The sequence below is a fragment of the Mus caroli genome, chromosome X (genome assembly GCF_900094665.2).
Source record: "Mus caroli chromosome X, CAROLI_EIJ_v1.1, whole genome shotgun sequence".
Taxonomy (NCBI): Eukaryota; Metazoa; Chordata; class Mammalia; order Rodentia; family Muridae; genus Mus; species Mus caroli.
This window is the reverse complement of record NC_034589.1, coordinates 105319698-105345282: the sequence shown is the minus strand read 5'-3', so window position 1 is coordinate 105345282 and position 25585 is coordinate 105319698. Positions and strand designations below refer to the sequence as shown.

At 34.4% G+C, this 25585-nt stretch overlaps 1 protein-coding gene across 1 annotated transcript in view; it reads right to left on the bottom strand.

Annotated features, from left to right (window-relative positions):
* LOC110286342 overlaps positions 1 to 25585 on the bottom strand; it is a 193464-nt gene that overhangs the window by 117436 nt on the left and 50443 nt on the right. The window contains exons 4-6 of the mRNA XM_021152742.2: positions 24681 to 24719; positions 5853 to 6052; positions 1861 to 1948 (exon numbers count right to left, since the gene is read on the bottom strand). Coding sequence (XP_021008401.1) covers positions 1861 to 1948; positions 5853 to 6052; positions 24681 to 24719 — 327 coding nt within the window. The remainder of the gene's footprint in view (positions 1 to 1860; positions 1949 to 5852; positions 6053 to 24680; positions 24720 to 25585) is intronic.

The following is a 25585-nucleotide window of genomic DNA, read 5'->3' as shown; positions in this document are numbered from 1 at the left end:
AGTAACTGCATCATGTAGCTGCACAACCACCTACAATCCTAGCTAAAACTGCATCTGATAATCCTGGCCTCTGTGAGTACTGGTGTTTATATATACAAAAACAAATGTATACACTATTAAAAATAAATATTTTAAAAATAGAGAAAATAGTTGTTCCTTAGTTAGTCCTATATTTAATGATCTTTCTTTACTCTCATCTGAAGAAGAAACTTCATCTTGGCAAAAAAGTTTATAAAGATAAGGAGATAAATATAAGGATTATATTTATACCATAGAACAGAATTTGCCAAACATTAACTATAATGTATATATGAGCTACAATTATTGAAAGTTCTCATGTGTAACAAACCTTTTAACTAACTTCTAAGAAACAAATAAATACATATGGGAAAAATACCACTGTTCATGAGGCTTTCTAGGCTATTCAACCCCCCTACACACACACACACACACACACACACACACACACAGGATCTCACCAAGTTATTGAAATTGCCTTTGAACTCCTGAGATCGTGTTCCTCTTGTCTTAGTCTGATAAATAGCTGGATCCATAAGAATGGATCATCATGTGGACTTCACAAATAAACATTTTTTATAGCACTGAATACGTATGAACATTATGCTAACAGTCTTAACATAAATTAACATCGAACACAATTTGGACTTGGGAGGTTTAAAATTCAGTTAATATATCATATAAACTTTATAATTGGAATATTTTACTTAAATATCTCATTTTATTAAATGTTGAATGAAATAATTCTATATTAGTTGTTTTTATTTTATGAATCCTAGAATTGTTACATAGGTTCAAATTATTATAAAATTAAAATAATCTAACAAACCGTAGTATACCAATTCACTGTCCATCTTCCACAAATTAATTTTTAATTAATTAATTCCTCTTTGCTTCCTTTTCATCTTTATTCAATATTAAACCCAATGTATGTGAATTATAAAAAGAGAATGGAATTATAAAAAGAGAAGTTGACTTGTTTGATAGATTACTGGAGAGATGGATGGATGAATGAAAATTTATAAAATGAATGAGTACATGAATGAATAAATGAGTGATTCAAATATTCCTTAAAAGAGAGACCATATTTGAATAACTGGAGAAGCTATGATAGTAAATTCTAGGTGGAACAGGTATTATGATAAAACCTTAGCACTGAGTGAAATAAACATGAAACATTTAAGGAGAAATGAGTAAAACATTGTTAGAGGCACATGCATATACATATATTTGAACAGAAGTTATAACAATTGGTGTTTAAAATAATTGTGAAAAGGATAAAGGTTGAGTTGGTTATCCTTTAATATTTCATTTCTCTTAAGTTACTATACAAAGTATCAATTATGTAAAAAAATAAAAGGAGGAAGGGGTCAAATATAAATAACTATATTATCTATTAGTAGATGACCCTTGTAAATAAAAAATATTTCATTTCATATTCATTTTTGGATAAAAATAAAGAATTATTTAATATAATGCAAGATATAGTAGGCAATTATATATTACATGGAGAGAGAGATTTATGATTGAATATTAGATTATCAAGTTTCTATGATTCTTACTAGAGAATACTGATCTTTGAAGGATTCAAGAAAGTTCAATCATTATTTAGAACAATTCAGCAATGACGGTAAATTCCAAACAATGGAAAAGGGATTTGAGGTGACAACTCAATGTGACTACTAAATTTTCTATCTAATTATAACAAAATATAGGCCTGTATCTCATAAGGTGTGGTTAAAAAAAAAGAGTTTTTTACAGGTGTTAGTGAAGTACTGGATATGGTAAGTAAAAGCACAGGAATATATGAATGGAAAACAGTACAACAAAACTATGTCTTACCTGTTCAGAGAAATGTTTCAGTAATGTGATATGGTTAATGAGATGATTTTTCAGACTGGAAAATTCTGACATGCAATCAAATGGTGGCCTGTCAGGGAAGGGTAATAAAGAGATTCCATCAATCTGAGTTTTTTGAATACAGTATCTTTATTCCTTGGGAAATTGAAACTTATAATTTAAAATATAGGGAGTTTTAGTTAAAAAGGTGCAAAGAAATATATTCTAGAACATCACAATAATATATGAAGCATGTTAAGAAATTTAAGTAAATACATATAAATGTGATATTGCTATGATCTCAAAAAAAAGGGGAAGATGGTACAAATACAGTGTTATAATCATTCCTGTATTCAAATTATTGAAATATATTGAGTAGGTTGTCTTTTAATATTTCATTTCTCTTAGCTTACTTACTATACAAATGAATGACAATATAATGAAAATGAAAGAGGAAAGGGTCAAGAAAAAAATAACTATATTATCCAGAAATAGCTGAACCGTGAAAATAAAAATAACTGCATTTGGTGTTCATTTTTGAATACAAATGAAAACATAATTTAAGTTAATTAAGATACCATAGCTTAATGAAGAGTTTGGGTCTGCTTATTTATATCTAACATAGCTTTTAACCTTCTGCTATTGGGAGGCCTCCATGAGGTGACAATATAAAAGAAAAAATACTTTTGGGGGGAAATATTCTCTACCTCACTTGAATAATAGGAATAATAAGGTGAGGTGTAATTCAGTGGCCGATTGTTTCCTTTGCACATATAAGATCTTGTATTCAAAAGGCCTTCAATAGCTATCTTTCAAAATGGACAATAATTTTAGATTATCTTTGAAGTACAAAACACAAAGCACTATAGTGCTGAATTTATATATCTTCTAACTAGTGAATTTAAGTGTTATCTTTATAAATCAACAAGAAAAATAAATTTATAATCCCCTCTAAATTTTTAGGATATTACAATTACTGGTGTTTGAACAAATACCATTTTTGAGACCTACTTCTAAAGACTGTAGCAGGGGCAAAGACTCAAGTTATCTCTTTACTTAAAAGCTGTAATAAAGTTTATTTAAATGCCTTAACTACAGATATAATTGAGCTTATAAAGCGGTAAAAGTATTTTGTGAGGATCTATAAGGTCCATTAACTGTAACTCTGTTCAGGATATGATAAATATGGTCAAAATTCTTGAACCATTTCATCTCATTTATTTTTAGAGCCCAGATTTTTGAACAAGTGAAGCAACTCCATAATTTTTTTGTACATCTTAATTTTCACCATAAACATGGAAAATTTATATTTACATGAAAGTAGAATTTGGGGTAGTTGTGCTTAGATAAGTGGTCCTCAATTACTATGTTGCCCCAAAATAAATTTTTATAATTTTTCCTACATCAAATCAGTGAAACTACTCACATTTTAAATGTCAAATAGAAATATAACATAATGGCGTGTCACCTAAAGAGTCTAAAGTTTCCAATTGATATCATAATGAAAACAGCTTTTAAAAACTCAAAACTTCTTCAACAAATTTTAAACTATATCTTGTTACTAATAATGCATTATTAAAATGATGCACTATCTTATAGGTTTATGATGCTTATAGAATCAATATTTCATACACTGTTGGTCATTTGATATTATTCAAATGATTTATTATTAATAAAGGCTATTCATTTCATAAAACAGATAAGGAACTATTCATGGGAAGAAGTGAGAGAACCAAATTTTATTCTTTGGTTCATAATCATGTCATAATTTAAACTCCTTAATTAAATTCAGTTCTCAAAAAAGTTTTGTTTCTATTATAAAAAAGATTAATGAGTTGTAAATCCTTGTTAAAGATGAAATAATTATCAGGTCTAATTCATTGAACTGATTTTAAAAGGCTGAGCCAGGTCAAAAGTAACATGGATCACATTTTAAAAAGATAATAATGAAAAAATACCTTCTAATTACATCATCCATGTTTTGTTTTAGAATCATAGACAGGGAAAACAATTTATAATAAATCATAGAAATTACTTCCACCAGGATTTGATAATTAAATTCCTCTACCTGACAATCTCACTAGATATTTGGAAAGTAAATACAATTCAATGGGCTTAACACTGTTTTGTTTGTTTGTTTGCTTGTTTGTTTTACAAAGCCAATTTTGGCCTAGCAGGCCTGAAATCTGATAGACCAGGTTAGCCTCTGTCTCCCCAGTGCTGGAATTAAAGGCATGCATCACCATGCCAGGGCCAAGCCCTAATCATTCATTAGAAAATGTTATAATCTAAAAAAATAAGTCAGATAATGTCTCGATAAAAATTCTAAGGCATATTTACTTTCTGAGAGAATAAATTATTTCCTAATTTAAAGCAGAGAAGCTTTAAAATAGTTAGATGTTTTATAATATGTTCAGATTAACACATATCCCTGTAATTTTTGAAGCATCCATTTATAGAGATTTTGATATATAGATAATATCTTTTTGGATATTTAGTCTTGGGCTTAGGAAAATATATAATCGTTCAACATGAATATCTCTTATTTCATCGTTACTAGTCATGAAGACAATGTCTAAGAATCAATGATCGTATAAAACCATTAATATTTTCAGTTAGAATAAAGATAACACTAAGATGATTTCCTACATTTGGAAAATGTTGCTTGGTAGATGAGGTCATTTTGTAAAAGTCTTTTTTTCTTCTGTGAAATACTGGTAAAAACCAGACAAGACCCTTTTAATGTCACCGATTCCACTGATGAAAGTAAATAAGCCCTTAAAATGGGAAATTCACTTAAAAAGTAAAAAAGTGACTTTATACTGCTTCTATAATGTGAACTCTGTAGTAAGACAACTTCGACAAAATGGGCAAACTAAATGTGAATTATCATAGGTTAATGGAGCAGATTATATGCATTTGGGAGATCTTTTGCTATTTCTCCATATTGCAGCTATCTTTATTTCATAGTTAATGAAATTTTCTAAAATTTTCTTCTTAAATTCAGCTTATGGCAGAATGTCTTTTGAACTATGCTTCTGGCATTTGCTTTCTTTCAGCTGTTTTGTAAATAGTTGCTCATAATGAACTCAAATGTAAAAAGAGAAAAGAAACTGCTGACTTTGTCAAATTTCCTACACCATTATTTAAAATTTCTTTGAACTACTATGAAAATTTTGTCTTTATTTCTTCTTTATGTAAATAAGTTTGTTCTTCAATCAAATATTAGTTACAAAAGAGAAATGACTCAGCAAAAGAACATGTTATATAAAGTTGTAGAAAAGTAGTTCTTCCCAGTTTAGCTCATTATTAATCAAAACACAATATCCTTTTCTATCATTTTCCCTTCTTTCTCTTATCTAAAAAATATAATACTTAGTGGAAGCAAACATTCTTGAAATCTGTGACATGAATTTTCTATAACAAAACAGATAATTGATTATAGTTGTTGATAAAAATTGTATGGAAATGTACATACTAATATTTTAACTACAATTTACTACCTAATCAAAATTATAAATCACTAGTATTACTTAACTAGCCCTTTCTTATTAACACAGGATTTTACAAAAAGGACTAACTCATGTTAATTAAAAGTTCATAGTTTAATTAGTACACAAAGAAAGAATATTTTGTTACAAAAAAGCCAGATATTATCCTTTACAATTTTGGTGCAACGTCTAAAAGACTGCTCTTTTTGAAAGTGTGAGTGTAATTTAATCTCTAAAGAGAACTCAAAGAGAATTATCTTCTAACATACTACTTTTGTTGAATAAATTTTAAAAGTCAGATGGTTAAAATAGTGATTTAAAGGGAACCATGTAACTATTTTTTACATCCTACAGAGAATATCATGGCATCAGTAAAATGTCTGTAAACATCTTTGAAAGGAAACATGGATGTAGTATCTATTCCACACCTAAGATTTCTGTAAAGAAATGAAGGGGAAAATACGACTTGTGTTATGGCTTTAAATATCAGGTATTAGGAATTACCTTTCCAGAATGTTTAATATCATGCTGGCAATATTAACCAGGTCAAGGGTAGCTGTAAGAATGCTATGAGGTGGATGTTCAATAGTGCCATGTAGACTACGTGCGAATCTTCTTTCCGAAATTGTGAAAAGAACACGATCAATAGCATGCTCAAGTTGTTCACTTTCTTTTCCAAATCTGGTAGGCATCTTTTTGATATTCTGAAATTAAAGTGGGAATTTGGACACAAGAAATGAAGCAGTACTTTTCTAGCGTATCATAAAAATGGAATAGGTCCAATATCAGTATCGTTTAGCCAAAAAAAAAAAAAAACATATGAAGGAGGCAAAATTACCATCAAGCACCTTTCATTCTTTAGACATTTTTCTAATAATAGTTATATAATCCATGGCAGATATCACTAAAAGAGAGTGAATATAATAATGCTAAGCCATTGGAATACTGATGTAGTTTTAGAATGTGACAAAATTATTTAAATATAATTAATACTTACTAATTCTTCTACTGAACTAGTATATCCAATTCAATTTTTGATAATATATTATCTGTTAAGGGGATAGGGCACACCAACAATCTGTTATACTTTATATAGATTTGGTACAGATCCAAGAAACAGAAAAGGGCATACTTAATTTCCACCTATGTTAAAGCATTAGTAATTCTGTGTAGACTATTATGAGAACTGATAATTTAAACATACACAGACTAAGAGATTCTTAATTGGGTTTTGGTACTTAAAAGCATCACACAAATGTGATTTGAGTTAGCATGAATACATACACTGTTATCCAGAGCCTCATAAAACAGCTATCAGAAACAATCACAGAGTTGAAATAATGGATCCATGTGACCTCCATTTTAGGAAACAACTCAACTTCTATAGATAACGTCCATGTAACAAAAAGTACTTTGTTTGTTTGGTTTTTTTGTTTTGTTTTTGGTTTTTCGAGACAGGGTTTCTCTGTGTAGCCCTGGCTGTCCTGGAACTCACTCTGTAGACGAGGCTGGCCTCAAACTCAGAAATTCGCCTGTCTCTGCCTCCCAAGAGCTGGGATTAAAGGCATGTGCCACCACCACCTGGCCACAAAATACTTTAATAAATATGTTGACAGGATCTGTTTAAAAATAATTTCTCTTTTAGTCTTTCAAAGTCTGGAGATAAGGGATCTTTTCTTTCTTTTTCCCCCCTTTGGTTTATTTTTAATTAGGTATTTTCTTCATTTACATTTCCAATGCTATCCCAAAAGTCCCCCATAACCTACCCCACTCCCCTACCCACCCACTCCCACTTCTTGGCCCTGGTGTTCCCCTGTATAGGATCTTTTATTTTTAAGAAACAATTTTATGAGCTGTTTAGTCCTGGATTCAACATCAATTACATGCAATTTATTATTTTCAGGACTACTAGGAAATCAAATAACCAGGTACACATCTCTTCAGTTGTTGCTTCTGACAAACATATCATCTATCATGTGACACATTCAAATTTTCACTTCAGCAATCCAATTTAGTATAAATTCACCTTTAAAATTCCTCTTATACAACTTAGATCTATCTCATACAAATGAGTTTTGTTTATATAAGCAGATTAAAATTTACAGGCAAATGGATGGAACTAGAAGATATCATCCTGAATGAGGCAACCCAGACCCAAAAGGACATACATGGTACATACTCACTGATAAGTAGATATTAGCCATAAAACATGGAATACCCATGTTACACTCCACAGATCAAAGAAATTAAACAAGAAAGAAGGTCCCAAGCAAGACTGTTGAATCATACTTAGAAAGAGGAACAAAACAGTCATAGGAGGCAGAGGGAAGGAGGAAAGTAGGTGGGAGAGGGGAGGGCAACAGGAGTAGGGGTCCAGGTGTTTGGAAAGACGGAAGAGAGAGCAAGGAGAATGAATGGAAATCTACAACATCCCAGTGTGGAGGGTAGGAAGAATCTTTAGGAAGTCCCAGAGACCTGAAATGGGGGAGGCTTCCAGGAGCCAATGAGGGTGACATTAGCCCAGATGTTTAACAGTGGGTATACAGAAACTGAAGAGGTCATCTCTTTTAGCCAAGCAGGAACCCCAGTGGAAAGATGGGGTCACAAATCCACTCACAACACATTCAACCCAAAATTTGTCCTGTCTAAAAGAAATCCAAGAACAAAGATGGAGCAGAGACTCAATGAAATGGTCAACTAATAAGTGGCCCAACTTGGAAGCCATTCCATGGGCAAACACCAATCCCTGACACAATTAGTGATACTGTTATGTTTACAGACAGGAGCCTAGCATGGCTGTCCTCTGAGAGGCTCTATCCAGTTGCTGACTGAAACAGATGCAGATATCCACAGCCAAACATTGGGCAGAGGTCAGGGACTCTTATGGAAGAATTGAGGGAAGGACTGAAAGCCCTGAAGGGGATGGGAACCCCACAGGAAGACCAACAGAGTCAACTAACCTGGACCTTGGTGGTTTCAGAAAATAAGCCATGAACCAAACAACACGCATGGGATGGAATGAGCCCCCTAGCATACAATCAGCAGGTGTGCAGCTCAGTCTCCATGTGGGTTAGAATGGAGACTCCCCCTAAAGCTGTAGCCTGACTGTGTTATCTGTTCCCCAACGGAGTTGCCTTATCTGGCCTCGGTGGGAAAGGATGTATTTAATCTGGAAGAGACTTGACACGCCAGGGTGGGGGGATATGCAAGAAAGCCCCAGCCTCTCAGGAGAAATGGGGTGGGAATAGGATGTAAATAAGTATATTAATTATTAATTAAAAACATAAACAGATTGATAAAGTATGATATATTGGGGGATAATTTTTCAATCTATGAAGAGAATTTGGAATATGAAAAAGAAAGTATAAGAAAATTAGGGAACCTATTTTTCTCATCTGTAGATATCAAAATAAAACTTTCTATCAACACAAATTCTCCAGATATAAAGCATTAGCATGTATTTTCTTCTATCTGTACTTGCTTCATTTCTGGTACTATAAACTTGATTAAAAGCCTATACCTGAAGAGATTACAGGTTTTAGGCAGAAATCTCAATGGATGTTTCCTAAATCAACACATGCATAAACTATATTCTAAATGATTATGTTTATACTCATAGCTTAGTGCTGTTCTCAGCCTTTGTCACAGAAGCTTCTCATTTCATTGGGTGGTTATTAATGTTGAAATCCAGAACTGGTCAAAATGCTGAAAGTTGAGAATAAATGAAATGAATGTTGGGTGTTAAGCTGTAGACAATGCACCATTCGAATTTCACATGGAACTATCTTTTCTCCTCCCTTCAAATTGATTGATTCTGCATTCTCTTTACTTTTGTCTTATCTATGTTTGCTTTTGATCTAATATGAATAATTACCCTATGTTTATTTCCCTTCAATGTATACACTTAATAACTATTACCTTAATAAACATGATAGAATCTGTATTCCTCTATTCCTCTAAAGCACTAAAGTTCAAAGAGCATGGTTTAGAATTAGTATATCTTCATACACAGCTTAAATTTCATTTGTGAATGTGTTTCAAGCTAGTATTCTTCTATTTGAAATTGTGTTAAAAATGGAGACAAATGCCAAGAACATTCTGGATTCAAGTTTAGATACTGAACTACAGTCCAGTAGAGAACAAGGTTACCTTAGCCCTATAATACTCTAACCCAACAGAATTTTTTAAAGAGTTCAATGTTAAGAATATGGGTCACTAAAATATTTAAACAGAAGAATCCAGCTAATAATCTAGTCCCAGATGTACACATCCCAATGAAGAAACATGAAAGTCAACACAACATGATCCCTCCATAGACTACCAATTCCACAAAAATAGATGACAAGGCAGTGCATTAGATAAAAGAAACCATTTATAATTCAAAAGAATGATTATTATAAGAACACACGAACAAATTCCTGAATGAATTCAAGAACAATAAGATTAGTTGATTAAAATAAATCAAAATAGGCATGAAGAAATAAAAAAGACAGTGAAAAAATCAATTTGAAATTTTACAGATGAAAATTTTAGTAAGTCAAACAAAATCTGAATAAAATGCTCCATAAGGGAATGCAACAAGAAGACAACACCAAGGCATAAGAAGAAGTGATATAAATTATAATATTGCGTCAATGCAGATAAATTATAACACTGGGCCAATAATAAGTATAAGACAATCAGAAAGTACAAAGCATTTGAGATCCATGGAATATAAACAAAATAGCAAGTTTAACAATTATAGTTAAGAACTACAGGTAATAAAAAAAGAAAGGCCCAGATGCCAGGGACCCAACAGGGATGACATTAGCTGAAATACCCAACAAATGGGAGAAAGAACCTGTAGAGACAATATTCAGAGGTTAAGCATGGTCCCCGGTTGAGGGATGGGGCCACCCACCCATCCCAAAAAAATTTAACCCAGAATCTATCCTGTCTAAAAGAAATAAAGGGAAAGAATAGAGCAGAGACTGAAGGAAAGGCCATCCAGAGACTGCCCCACCTAGGGATGCCCTGCCAAGAAATGCTTGCTGACAGGTGCCTGATATAACTGTCTCCTGAAATGTTCCACCAGAGCCTTACCAATACACACATGGATATTTGCAGCTAACCATTGGACTGAGCACAAGAACCCCGATGGAGGAGTTAGGGAAAGGACTGGAGGAGCTGAAGGGGCTTGCAATCCCATAGAAAGAACAACACTATCAATCAATCAGAAACCCCTGAGCTCCCAGAGAATAAACCATCAACCAAAGAATATACATGGAGGGACCCATGGTTCCAGCTGCATATGTAGCAGAGCATGGCCTTATCTGCCATCAATGGGAAGGAAGGCCCTTGGTCCTGTGAAGGCCCGAAGCCCTAATGTAGGGGAATGTTAGGGTAGTGATGTGGTAGGGGGTGGGTGGGTGGAGGAACACCCTCAGAGAACCAGGTGAAGGGGGGAAGGATAGGAGGGTTGCAGAAGGGAAACTGGGAAGGGGGAAAACATTTGAAATGTAAACTAATAAAATAACCAATAAAAAATTAAAAATAAATAAATAAATGAAATTTTTAAAAAGCTAAGATACAGTAACAGAGACAACAGAAAGCCTACAAACTCATGGAAGCTGAATCACTATTGGATCAAGGAAGAAAAAAATAAACTAAAGACGTCTCAGAATTCAATGAAAATGAATCTACAACATACCCAGTCTTATGGGACATAATTATATATTTGGGAGAAAGGTTTTGATTTTGTGTTTTTTAAAAAGGTGATTAGTGTCTTTATAGCTTCCAGAGTAATATGGATCAGATTTTATAGAGGGAGATCACCAAAGAAATAGATTCCAGAGGATCAAACAAAAAAAGTTATCTTGATGATACTAAAATTTTGTTTTGAAATTTGTATATTACAGAATATACAACCTTAGTGAATCTCACTATCAGATATACTGAAGTGACCTGCTTGAACTCCAGATGTCTTGGACTTTCAGCCAGATCCAGTCAGGACATAGACATCAGAGACTAAATTAATCATTGGTGTGGCCTTCTCAAGGCCAACTAACTCTGCTATTTTCCCTACCCTTCCCCCCCCACACACACTTCAAAAATATCTCAACACCCATATTCAGCTTGAAGAAGTTATGAAGAGTGGTGTCCCCCCAGTTCCTTGGGCTTTGGGGCTGGAGGTAGCTATTATAGGTTGTCATTCAAAGGAATGTAGAAATGGTCATAATTGAAACAGAGGGAGATAGCTAGAATTGATTGCATAGCCATAATCTCATTTGGTAGAAATCTTTTTAATTGTTACTAAGTTGAAGTCATAATTTCTTATTTTGGTACAGAATTTATTTTGATGTAAAAATCAAGGTTTTCATTGGTATAAATTTCTTTTATTAGTACACAAATGTTAAAAGTACAGGGGTTAAAACCAGTCCTTCTATAACTGTTATTACAAATTGATCTGAGATGTTCAAGCCTGTAATTTAAGCTCCAAATAGCACATTCATAGCTCTGAGTTTATTGTTAGGGTATTTTCAGATATTTTAATTAGAAATAGATGAGAGTAGTCAAGATTACTTTACATAGTTGGTTTTCAAAAATGTCAGAAAGACACAGAATGTGATATTTAATGTTATTTATTCACTCATTGAGACAAATCTGCTCCTAACAGCTTCCCATTCATGGATTCAAAGAAGCAACTGAGCATCTTCCCTCCAGGTGAGGCTGTGCATTTGTGGCTAGATCACCACTGGGAAAAAAGTTGTCAATCTCTCCTGCAGATTTGTACTGTCCAGAAAAAGGACACAATTTACAGGTTAGGACAGCTTATTTTTGCCAAGACAGAATAGGCTAGTCCTTAATTTCCTGTTTCTCAAAGTCTGGCATATGATCCTGGGCCAGAAAGCTGAAGAAATGCTCCATCTTAATTACTTACTGGAGCTGCATAGGTAGGCAACTGTCTCTACAATTTGTCTCAGTTCTGGAAGCTGTATTAGGCTTCCTATATATTTTCAGTTAATGTTGGTCATTCTCAGATTTCTGATGGGGCTGAAAAACTACTTATAGTCTCTTAGCCAACATAGGCTATTTACTTTGAGAGAACAGATTTGAGAGGATGGTTTTCAGATGGCATACAATCTAAAGCCAGGACATAGTCAGGTGTAAATTTCTAAGTCCTTTAAGTTAGGATAGAGGACAGTGTTCTATCCTAATGACACAAATGATGGGCTGGGTGTTAGGTCTATCTCATATCTTATAAATTACAAAATGGTAATAGTTGTTCTCTATTTATACTTGAGAGAAAGGTTTTGGTTTTTATTAGAACAGAAAGGGGGAAAGGTTGTGGATAGGCCTGGTGCTGTTTGTATTTTGATGGTAATTCCACTCTCCTAGGAGGGGCTGTGGATAATGAGCATACTCAGGTTATTTCTTATGAACCAATTCCCTAATGAATAAAGGAGCCAATCACTGGGCGAGTAAGAGGGACTTCCTGGTTGGATGGAGGAAGGGAGGAAGCAAAAGAAATGTCAACAGGATAAAATAGCAGACTAGAGAATGGGAAAATATTTTCACCAATTCCCATCTGACAAAGGGCTAATATCCAAAATATATAAAGAACTTAAGAAACTAGACATCAACAAAGCAAATAATCCAATTAAAATGGGGTACAGCTCTAAATAGAGAATACTCACCAAAGGAAAATCAAATGTCTCAGAAACACTTAAAGAAATATCCAACATTCTTTGCCATCAGGGAAATTCAAATCAAAACTACTTTATGATCCTGTCTTCCATCTGTCAGAAAGGTTAAGATCAAAAATACAACTGACAATTCATGCTGGCAAAGAGAGAATGTAGAACAAGGAGAACACTCCTCTTTTTGCTGGTTGTAATGCAATCTTCTACAGCCATTATGGAAAACATGGCAATTCCACAGAAAACTTGGAACTAATATATCTCAAGACCCTGCTCTACCATTCCTGGGTATATATCCAAAGGACACTCTACCTTACCACAAGCATACTTGTTTAATTTGGTTCATTGCACCTTTATTTATAATATCCAGAAACTGGAAACAACCTAGATGTCTCTCAACCAAAGAATGGATAAAGAAAATGTGGTACATTTACACAATGGAGTATTACTCAGCTGCTACAAACAATATCAAGAAGTTAGAAGGCAAATGGGTAAACATAGGAAATATCATTCTGATTGAGGTATCCCTGAACCAGAAAGGCAAACATGGTATGTGTGGACATTAGCTTTTAAGTAAATGATAATCATGCTATAGTCCACAAACAGAGAGAGGCTAATTAACAAGGAAGGCTCAAGGAGGGACATATGGATCTCCCTGGGAAGGGGAAATAGATTTTATGGGTAGACTGGGGCCAGGTGGGGATTGGAACAGTAAGCATCATGTGATGGTATGGGAGAAAAAGAGTTAGATAATACTGGGAGACAATGAATTGGGAAGCACATGGGAGGTGATGTAGGAACTTAGTACAGTGGAAATTCCCTGGAACCCACAAGAGTGGACCTAACAAAGTCTCCTAGTACTGGAGACTATAGAGTCTGAACTGGACATATTCTGTAACCAGCAATGTTCCTAGCAGTGGAACTGGGCTATCAACCTAGCCACAAAACCTGCAACCTACTATCTTTTGTGCCTGCAACATATGCTGGGGTAATAATGTTGCAGAACTCGTGGGAGTGGCCAACTAATGACTGTTCTGACTCTATTCTAACTCAACAAGAGGGATCCCATATCCCATGCCTCACACTGCTTGGATTACCAAAAACCAGAGACAGGACATCTCAGAGACTCTGGGTAGAAACAAACACAACTGAAAAGAAAGTCAATGAAATTATTCCTAATGATATTCTGATATACTAATAGATTGGTGCCTAGCCCAATTGTCATCAGCAGCTGATTTGAACAGATGCAGAGACACACATCTTGAACCAGGGGAACCCCATAGAAGAGGGGAAGGATAAACTCTAGGAGCCATAGAGTTCAAGGGCATCACAAGAACATGGCCCACAGAATCAACTAAGCAGAGCTCATAAGGACCCACAGAAACTGAAGAGACAAACATAGACCCTGTATGAGTCTGAGCTTTGTCCTCTACATAGATACTCTGTTTGATATTCTTGTGGAACATCTAACAGTGGGTTTGGTGTCTCTGACTCTTTTGCCTATGCTTAGGACCCTTTTCCTCCTACTGTTTTACCTCATCCAGCCTTAATATAAGGATTTGTGCCTTCTGGTACTATAACTTATTATTCCATGTTTGATTAATATCCCTGGTAGGCCTGTTTTGTTTTGTTTTGTTTTGTTTTGTTTTGTTTTGTTTTGTTTTGTTTTGTTTTGTTTGTTTTGTTTTGTTTTGTTTTGTTTTGTTTTGTTTTGTTTTCTGAAGAGAAATGAAAGAGGAGTAGATCTGGGGGAGAGTGAATTTGAAGGGAGGTATTGAGAGGAGTGTAGTAAAAGGAAACTGTGGATGAAATATATGAGAAAAGAATAAAAATAAATAAAATGTATATTTAAAAGAGGGAAAGGTCTTGACAATGCATTATGAGATACTGAGTCAAAGAACCTCTAAAAATGAAGGTTCATGTTCTAGAAATTGCTTTAAACTATTTAAGATATTGGCAAAAGAGGCACCAATGGGGACCCCAAACAATCCCATATATTTCTAACCCTACTGGTTGTTCTTTACAAACTGATGGTAATAATGCACTACTGTAGAAGACCACACCTACACAATTCATTGAACTAGTATTCAAAGTACTAGAAGGTACAGTGTATACTACAAAAGGAAAAAGAAAAAAAAAAAAACACTAACCTGGTTATCAACTCTTGGATCTACAATGGTTAACTGCCTGCAAGATGTGATAGTACAAAAGAAGCAAAAATCTTGTGGGACTAACCAACCAATATCTGATTGGGTTTAAAGTGCCCTCCATAGAATGGTAGCCATAACTGACACTTGTTAGGTAGCCAGAACCTGAGACTAGACAGGCCAGGGAGCTAGGAGAAAAGCCAATAATTCTGTTCTGCTTAAATAATATAGAAAGAAAATGATTATTAACAATCAAAAAAGAATTATACTAAAACAATCAAATAACAGAAATTGATACATAATTGCCAGCAATAGCTCTTCATGTAATGGTTTTAATTTTCTAATTTTTAAAAAAAAAGTCAGATTAGGAGATAGGGAATGTGGATTAAGAAAAGAGGTTAAATACAATCAAAATGAATTTTATGAAATTCTCAAAGAATTAATGAAAATATTGTTTATAAAACAACTGACACCAAATGCTGGAGAGAACACAGAGAAAGAGGAGCCATTACTGTTGGTGGAACTGTAAACTTGTGCAGCTACTAGGAAAACACTGTGGAAAGCTCAAACAAGCTCAAAGGAGATCTACCATGATGTAAATCAGCTATACTACACTTTGGCATATACCTAAAGAACTTAATATCCTATGCCTAGCCATATTTATTGCCACCCTGTTAATAATAGCTAGTTAATGGAAACAGCCTAAATGTTTTTCAGATTGTGAATAGATAAATGAAAATGTGGTAATATACAAAACAGAATGCTATCTGACTGTAAAGAAAAATGAAATCAGCTAATTTTCAGGTAAGTGGACAGAACTAGAAAATACAGGACTGAGTGAGTTGACCCAGATCAAGAAGAGGAATGTCCACATGTTCGCTTTTATTTGTAGAAACTAGCTCTCAATCTTTAGATATGAGTATATAATCTGAAGCAATTATAAAAAACAAAAAGTAGAAAGGAACTATAGTAAAGTAAAAAATAATAAACTTTATAGAGGAGTATAGTGGGACAAAGTGCTATGAAAAGGGAAGTAGAAAAAACTAGGCAGGGACTTTAACTTGGTGGGGAGAATTATACAGAGTGGGAAAAGAGATAAGTAACAGTCAGGATGCCTGTAAACACATAAGAAGACTTTTATATGTTTACTTTAAAAATATGAAATATATGTGTATACACATAAGCATATATTTGAAATTATTTATCTTACTTTTTGAAATAATAATGTAATTATATAATTTTAAAAAGGACTATGCCACATGGGGTAATAATACTGCCCCCAAGAGCCATATACAACAGGCTTGGGAAAACTCTTTGAGCTGTTTCCAGGGCAGTTCAAGAGACTCTCAAAACAGTGTAGACTACTGATATTGCCCTTGGTTGTCTCCTAGGACATGAAGGTGAGACCCTATTGCTGAAGCTACCACACACTTAGAACACAACACTTGAATGAATCCACTTTTAAATAGCCTGAAATTCTCCTTGCTGAGGACTAGCTCTCATAGTTCCAGAAGCTGATGTGCAAGCTGCCAGAGGAGAAGAACATTTAGCACAGTTCTATCTATACATAATGCCTATAAACTACACTAGGTCAGCAAGATACCTCAAAATCTATAAAGGTGGCACTCATGCTTAACTAAAGGCAGTTGAACTGGACTTAAGTTCACTAAGGAATTCATGTCTGCTGCTATAAATCTAACCAACTGTTTATCCACAGCTAGAGAAAATCATAGACCCTAGAGGAGAGCCCACTACTGCCATTTTCATTAACTGATAAAATTTCTAATTATACTCTAGATACCTATACTTATGCCCACAGAGAAGCATAGTTCTCACCCCTGATCAATGAAGCATCTTTTCCCAGTAGACTGAGGCTGCTATAGATGTTCACAATAGGAACAATGAAAAGAGTAAGTGACCATGGAGTGCTAATAGAATTAAGGGTACAGATCAGCTGACATTAAAATGTAAAGATTATATTCTATTGCAGGACAATTAGCACAGGCCTTTAAACACAGTATTAGGAGACAGAAAAAATAGTTCAATGAATTTCCATGAATTGAAAAAGACTCCGAAGATACTCAAAAATAGGAGAAACATGAGTTATTGTTGCCTTTGAAGATAAAGGAAGGATGCTATGAGGCAAATAATGTGTGCATCCTTCAGTATCTGGTAGTGGTTTCAACTGACAAGCAACAAGAAAAAAGTACTCTAATCTTTGTAATCCCAAGGAATTTGATTTTCCCAACATTCTGAGTAAACAAGGCAAAATTATCTTAACACACTTTGAGATTATCCTACTAAGAGTCATACTGAGCTCTAAGTAATAAATTAATAAATAGTTGTAAGCCACCAAGGTTCTTATTAAACAATAATAAATAATATACTTGGAGATAATTGTTTCAGGGTTACTACTGAGATAGATTCTTTGCCATCATACCCATATACCACCAATCCCCTCTATCCTACATTCTTCATTTCCTCTTCATTTGTTAACTTGCTTGATATTTCTAACTTCCATAAAATTTGGTGGTTCATTTATTTTATAAGAACTAGAAGTTTCCCAGAAAGAGATGCTAATCAATGTCACAAATAACCAACATTAAACATTCAACACACAGTTCTTTGCCTCCAGGCAGAAAAACTGACAGCATAATTGTTAAAATTGCTTCTTCTCTATGCCGATTACTTGTGTATGACGAATGTTTAACACCTTAATATACTTAGTAACACCCAGTACTGGTTACAGATTCTTATTTAATCAATGAAACTAATAACTTCCTAGCAACTTCTAAAGTAGACTTTTATTGGCTAGCTAGAGGCAAACTGTCAAATGGTAAGTTCTACAAACAATTTCTTAAATTATTAAAAATAAAAAAACTCAGGGTCTAAGAAGATAGTTCAGTCAGCACAATACTGTCCTTGCAAACACAAGGGCTTGAATTCTGGCCTCAGAATACACATAAAAATAAAATATGGGTGTGTGGCATGATCTTAACATCCAAGATCTGGGGAGGCAGAGACAGGTGGTTCTCTGGGAATAAACTACAGGCCTATGAGAGACCTTGTCCCAAACAAAATGGGGGTGTCACTTGAGGAATGACACCTGAGGTTGTTCTCTGGCATTCTCATGCAAACACAAACATGTGCCATCCATCTGTGTACACATGAACCTACATACACACATTCACACACACAAAATAAATGTAATTAAATACATCATACAAAAACAAAGATAATAATATTAACAAAGCTTATCACTTCCTTATTGTTTTAGCTGCTATTTCTTGTTTTAAGATAATTTCCAGAAAAGGGGGAGGACATCAATTCACCCATAAAACCTTCAACCCAAAATGTGTCTTGCCTACAAGATATCCAGGGATAAAGATGGAGCAGACATTGTGGGAACTACCAACCAACTTGAGACCCATTCCATGTGAGAGAGCCAAACAGCTGACACTATTAGTAATACTCTGCTATACTTGCAGACAGGAACCTAGCATATCTGTTTTCTGACAGTCTTCATCCAGAAGCAAATGGAGACAGATGAAGAGACCCACAGCTCAGCATCAGGCAGAGCTCGGGGAGTCTTGTGGAAGAGTAGGGGAAAGAAGTAAACAAGTTGGAGGGATCAAGAATACCATAAGAAGACACAGAGTCAACTAACCTGGGACCATGGAGGCTCAGAGAGACTTGTCAACCAACCAGGGAGCATATAGAGACTGGACCTAGGTCCCCTACACATTTGTAGAAAATGTGCAGCTTGATATTCATGTGGGTCCTCTAACATGTAGAACAGGGGCTGTCTCGGTCTCTGTTCCCTACCACTGGATACCCTTCTTCCCTACTTGGACTGCCTGTATGGGCCTCAGTTGAACAGGACATGTTTAGACCTGCTGGGACTAGATGTTCCAGGTTGGGGTGGCACACAAAGGAGGGAAGAAGGGAAGAAGGGGAGAAGGGGAGAGGGCACTGAGAAGATGGAACTTGGAGGAGAGGAGGGATGGAGGCTGTGAGTTGGATGTAAAGTGAAATAAAAAAATTAAAAAGACAAAAAATAGATTAAATGAAACAAACATTAAAAAACAGAACAAACAAATTTTCATCTATTATACTAATATAATGGTATGTTATACTACATTCCTCTCCAAGTCTATCATGTAGGTAGCTTTAATACACCCATAAAAGTATTTATATAGAATTAAGAAGTGTAATAAATTAAATCTTTATTGATTTGTTGTTTAGATTTATGAACATGATCAATATTAATGAAAAATTTAACTTTGAAATGTAACATTTCTATTATTAATAGCAAAAAGTGAAGCATTATTATGAATTTTAAATTTTTCTGATTCACAGTATTATTGAGTAAATTTTCATCTCACCTATTTATTATTTCAATTTTTGCTCATTAATTAGATCAAGAGATCACTAAAATTCATGATAACATTATAGTCATTCATTATTAGTATAGTTGGTTTCATTAGGTCAAGGAAAATATTCCTCCAGTATTAGTTGGGTATATGTATTTACTGTAAATAATAACTGTATATTTCATTATTATTTGCACATTTATGCTATATCTCCTTAATAATGGCAGTATGTACAATATTTGCCAGTTGTCTACACATGCATGCATGCACGTGCATACACACTCACAAACACTATGCATGCTTTTTCCAGGTGTGTAATTCTTACACCACAACCAATACAACACTAATTTATATATTCACTTTTCATGTATTTTTTAATAAATGCATGTATGGGTATGTTTGTGCATGTGGTATATGTATGTGCATGTGCACTCACCTATGTAGGGAGGTGTAGATGACAGAAGCTGACGTCACTTCATTTTTTTTTTTTTTGAGCCAGCAATTCTAACTCAAATAGGAGCTCAACATTTTGACTACATTGGCTGGCTGGCGAGTAAATTACTGAGCCATCCTGCCAGTCCTTCACTTATGCTTTATTATTCATAATACAATGAAAATAAACAAAATGTTTCTGTCACATAAAAAAAATGCTTAACCTTTTACTTATCACAAAATTAAAAGACTGCTTTAATTTCTTTTCCATAAAGTGTGAAAATAGTCAAACATGAAAGAAAGGTGATCTACATAATGATTTATAGATAAGACCAACAATAGTTTTTTTTTTCTCTTTTGACTAAAGAGTTGAAAAGTTAGAACACTATATTAAAGGTTAAAAGTAGACTTCTCTACAACTTCTATTCTTAGAGATAAAAAGCATAAATATATCCACAAAAATTCTCTAACTAATCTTCCCTTGCATTTATACAGCTAAGGGTATAATGTTTCACAATGTGCCAAACATATGTGGTTTTTTTCACCTCTGCTCCTTTGCTCAGGTTTTATTACTTTTTACTTAGAGGGTCCTACTTCACAAATTCCTTTTTGAAGAATTTTATTTGTGTATTATTCTACAAACTAGATTTAGCACATAACATCTTCTCTAGGATTTTTTAAAACTTATTTGCCTATTTTTACTTGATTTTCTATCTCAAAAATATATAGGTATAAATATATAAATATATAGGTATGTTTATGTTGTGTACATATTTTGACCACTCCAGGGAAACTTCATTTTTTTGATGAGAGAGCAACAGGTCATAAGCAATCTCCAAACAAATTTTTAAGCCTGAAATTATAAGTGTGTGGCAACACACACACACACACACATTAATGTATGAATAGGTTTCATTTATGTATTAGTGTTTTACAGTAATAAAGCTATAATCAAATATCAACTATTAAAGTTTCCTTTTATTTTTGCCATTGTAAGTTTTACTATGGCTTGCTTCATTTCCTCTTCATTCATACAATCTGATGTTCTTAGCAAACAACAGAGGATATGACTGCATGAAGTGAAGTAAAATGAATGCAAAAAATTAATAAATAAATGGAGAGCTAGCATTAAGGATGGGTACTAAACCCCAGGAGGGGTCCTTGATTATCAATTGGATAGTCTGAGATTTACCTGATAGAATTCTGAGAAAAAGACTAGCATGAGAAGGTTAAAACCAAGAAGAGAGTATGCTAAATCAGTGGATACAAAACGTGGGTCACAACCTTTCACAATTGTCACATATCAGATATCCTGCAGATCAGATATTTACACTACAATTCATAACAGTACCAAAGTAACAGTTATGAAGTAGCAACTAAAATAATGGTTGGGGTAACGTCAATGTAAGAAACTGTTTTAAACGGTTGCAGCTATATCTGGGTCCTTTCAGCAAAATCTTGCTAGTCTCTTGTGAGACTATGCCGGGGCCTAGCAAACACAGAAGTGGATGCTCACAGTCAGCTATTGGATGGATCACAGGGTCCCCAATAGAGGAGCTAGAGAAAGTACCCAAGGAGCTAAAGGGATCTGCAACCCTATAGGTGCAACAACATTATGAACTAACCAGTACCCTGGAGCTCTTGACTCTAGCTCCATATGTATCAAAAGATGGCCTAGTCGGCCATCACTGGAAAGAGAGGCCCATTGGACATGCAAACTTTATATGCCCCAGTACAGGGGAATGCCAGGGCCCAAAAGTGGGAGTGGGTGGGTAGGGGAGTGGTGGGGGGAAGGTATGGGGGACTTTTGGGATAGCACTGGAAATGTAAATGAGGAAAATACCTAATAAAAAATATTTTAAAAAAAAGGGTTGCAGCACCTGAAAAGTTGAGAACCACTGCTGTAGATTATGCAGGGTGAATAACTTTATGTAACACTAACAAAAATGACAACAATAAGGAGGAGGAAGGAGGAGGAGGAGGAGGAGAAAGAAAAGGAGGTAAAAATGTGAAAGGAAGAAAAGGTGGACAGAAAGAAACAGCAAAATTAGCAAACATTTATTTAGTACCATAAAAAAAAACCCTAACATTAATGATTTCATATCAGGTATTATTTATAAAATAATTTTTTAGAACTACCATCTACATTTGCAGATAAAGCTACATAAACTCTGAGACACAATTGTGCACAAAGTCACAGAACTGGTCATTATAATTATAATCTGGAATCTAAACACCTGTAGCTTGACTCCAGAATATATTCAGAAACTTTGTGCTGAATAATTCAGTCATAATTTATTTGATGTTACCACATATTAAACTAGTTTCATGTGCCCAATAGCATCCCTAAATTAAAATTAAATAATGAACAAATTAGTGAGATAATTTCATATAAAATGAGTATACAACGTATTCTGCCAAATTTCACTTGACGATCCCAATTGACATTTTTTTTTCCACTAGAAACTACCGCAGGCATATAAAAGTAAGCAGTAATAGTAGGTTAAAAGTGACAAAAAAGAAAAAAACAGAAGATGTGAGTCTCCAAGAACATCTGACATTAAGACAAAGTGACTAAGCAGAAAAACTCTTCATAAGATAGACTATATAAAGATACCAGTCTTATTAACATTTTCTTTTTCTGTTAATAATTTTTAATATATTTTTATTATTTTCTTTACTTACATTTCAAACGTTATCCCCTTACCTAGTTTCCCCTCCAAAATTCCCCTCCCCCTGCTCCCAAACCCACCCACTCTCATTCCTGACCCTGTCATTCCCCTATACTGGGACATAGAACCTTCACAGGACCTAGAGCTCTTTAGGACTAAACCACCAATCAAAGAAAACACATGGTGGGAATCATGGCTATAGCTGCATATGTAGCAGAGGATGGTCTAGTTGGTCATCAATGGGAGGGGAGGGCCTAGGTCCTGTGAAGGTTCTATTAACATTTTCTAATTGAACACTTATATATCTAAAGTCTATAGATGACCTGAAAATACTTTTTTAAATCCTTAAACTCTGAATTAATACATCTTATAAATATTCTATATTAAGTTGATTATCTTTAAATACTTTTACAATCTTCAAGACTTATTATATAATTGCTTTGGCTATTTATATTTAGTGATTTTGTTCTAAGTACAGTAATAGAAATAGATTAAGCAATAACATTTTGATGGAATATGTCAATATTTATCAATCCCTCTATTTTCACTTGATATGTGTGTGTGTGCGCGCGCACACACGTGCACACATGCATGAGAGAGAGCCTATGTATTTAATATAAGGTAATTTTAATGAAAAAAGTTATCCAGTAAACATACTGTGCATAAGAAAAGTAAAACCAGCCGGGCGTGGTGGTGCATGCCTTTAATCCCAGGACTTGGGAGGCAGAGTCAGGTGGATTTCTGAGTTCGAGGCTAGCCTGGTCTACAAAGTGAGTTCCAGGACAACCAGGGCTATACAGAGAAACCCTGTCTTGAAAAAAAAAAAAACAAAAACAAAAAACAAAAACAAAGAAAAGTAAAACCAAATTTTCCATGGCATAAAAACTTCTGTATACTGGATCAAAAAGGCAAAATAGTAAATTTTGTCCAGAAACAATTTTGCATGCTATAATAACATAACATATGCCCTGTAGCCTCTCCCTCCCTCACTCCCCCCTCTCTCTTTCACAGAAGCACACAACATGTATGCATAACAAGTGCAAGCCCAAGCATGCAAGCATGCATGTATGCATGCACAATACACAGACAGGTAGAATGTTCAGTACATAAAAGAATCATTGAAGTAATATTGCATGCTATTATACCATAACTCTCTGTGTCTATATCTGTCTCTATGTCTCTCCCTCCTCCCTTCCCTCCCCACCCTCTTCTCTCTCCCTCCCCCTCTCTCCTCTTCCCCACCTCTCCTAAGCTGTGCAAACACTACTCCTTAACTAGTCTTAAACCTGAAGATTTAGCCACCTGTCCATGAATACTTCCATTGTAGGAATCCTTTCTGATAAAATAAATGTTTGAAAAACACACGCACACAAATGTACAATAAAATTAAAGGTCCACAACATTTGAGATTAAGACACACCCAAGAAAGGCATTCACTAAAACAAAAGTTGCACTTAGTAAATGTTTGTCACTTGGGAACAACAGTCAGCATTTTGGCACTGCTCACTTTAACTAGAAACCTTTGCTGAAGTTTTTCTGCCTTAGATGTCAAAGAACCCTCTCTCCCCCTCCCTCCCTCTCTTATACATGCACATATGCATCACACACACACACACACACACCAGAGAGAGACAGAGAGAGACAGAGAAGGAGGAAAGAGCAATATACTCAACTGCCAGGACATACAAAATCCCAGGACCAAAACAGATGATGTGCTAGAACTTTTACAGAGACAGGATTAACTAGTATTCATGCAACATGAACCACCTAGTCATCCAGATGTTTCCCATATGGTTATCTGACATACTGAAAAGATCCAATTAGACTCACATTTTTTTCCACATTATAAGCAGCTGTTAATACTAAAGACCCTGAAACATCTTATTAGCTATATTTTAGCCATGAAATTACAAGGCAAATTATATCCATACCATTATAATTAATCCTTAATATTGTAAAAAATTATTTTACTTCACACCAATAGATTTTAATAGACTTGCTTTTATAGTTGTCACCATTGCTTTCTTACCTGATCTTCTCTGTGCATAGCTTGCTCTTCAGTTTTACCCTAAAGGTATGGGGAAGGGGAAACAAGACAACTTATTAAGAAAACAAACAAAAGAATAACAAATAAAATTTTAAAAGAGGTCAAAAATAAAAGTAACATGAAATGTGACAGTCTGCTTCAGTTCTAATTCTATTCTACACACACACACACACACACACACACGTGTATATATATATATATATATACACATATATATTATGTATATATATATGTATATATATATATATATTAGAACATGTAATCACCAACAACTGAGACTATGTTCATATTCAATCAGCAGTCTTAAACATGAAAAGTTTTACATTCAAAGAAAAATTGTAAAATATTGTTAATTGACAAAATTCCAGCCCCAGCTTTTGAAACCTCTTCTGTTTAAAGAGTTTACCACTCCTGCTCCTGAAATGTCATGTATATGTTTTTAGTTCCCACTCCCATACCCAGAGATAAAATTCACCTGAGTCTGGAGACTTGAACCTTTGATAATCTTATCTCTCAGAAAAGAAAACCATTATGATTGTGTTTCTGGTCCAAATACAAGAAAAACAGTAAGTAACAGGAAGCTTTGGGAAACTGACTATGTCATCTTATAGTTAGCAAGTAGTACTGAAAGAAGGGAATGGTAGGCATAGTCAAGCACATATCTTGCTATTAATAGAATGACATTTCCAGCAGCTGTCCAAATAGTTCAAGTCCCCCATCACAACTGTAACTTACCTCAGAGTCTATAAAATTAACCAGCCATCAATTCTGGAATTTAAATAGCTATGAATCAATTTGGAAGTTTCTACTCTATAGGCTGCATGAGTGATAAATCACCTAGTAAGATAGTAATATATTTTCTTTATTTTCAATACAATCTTCTACGT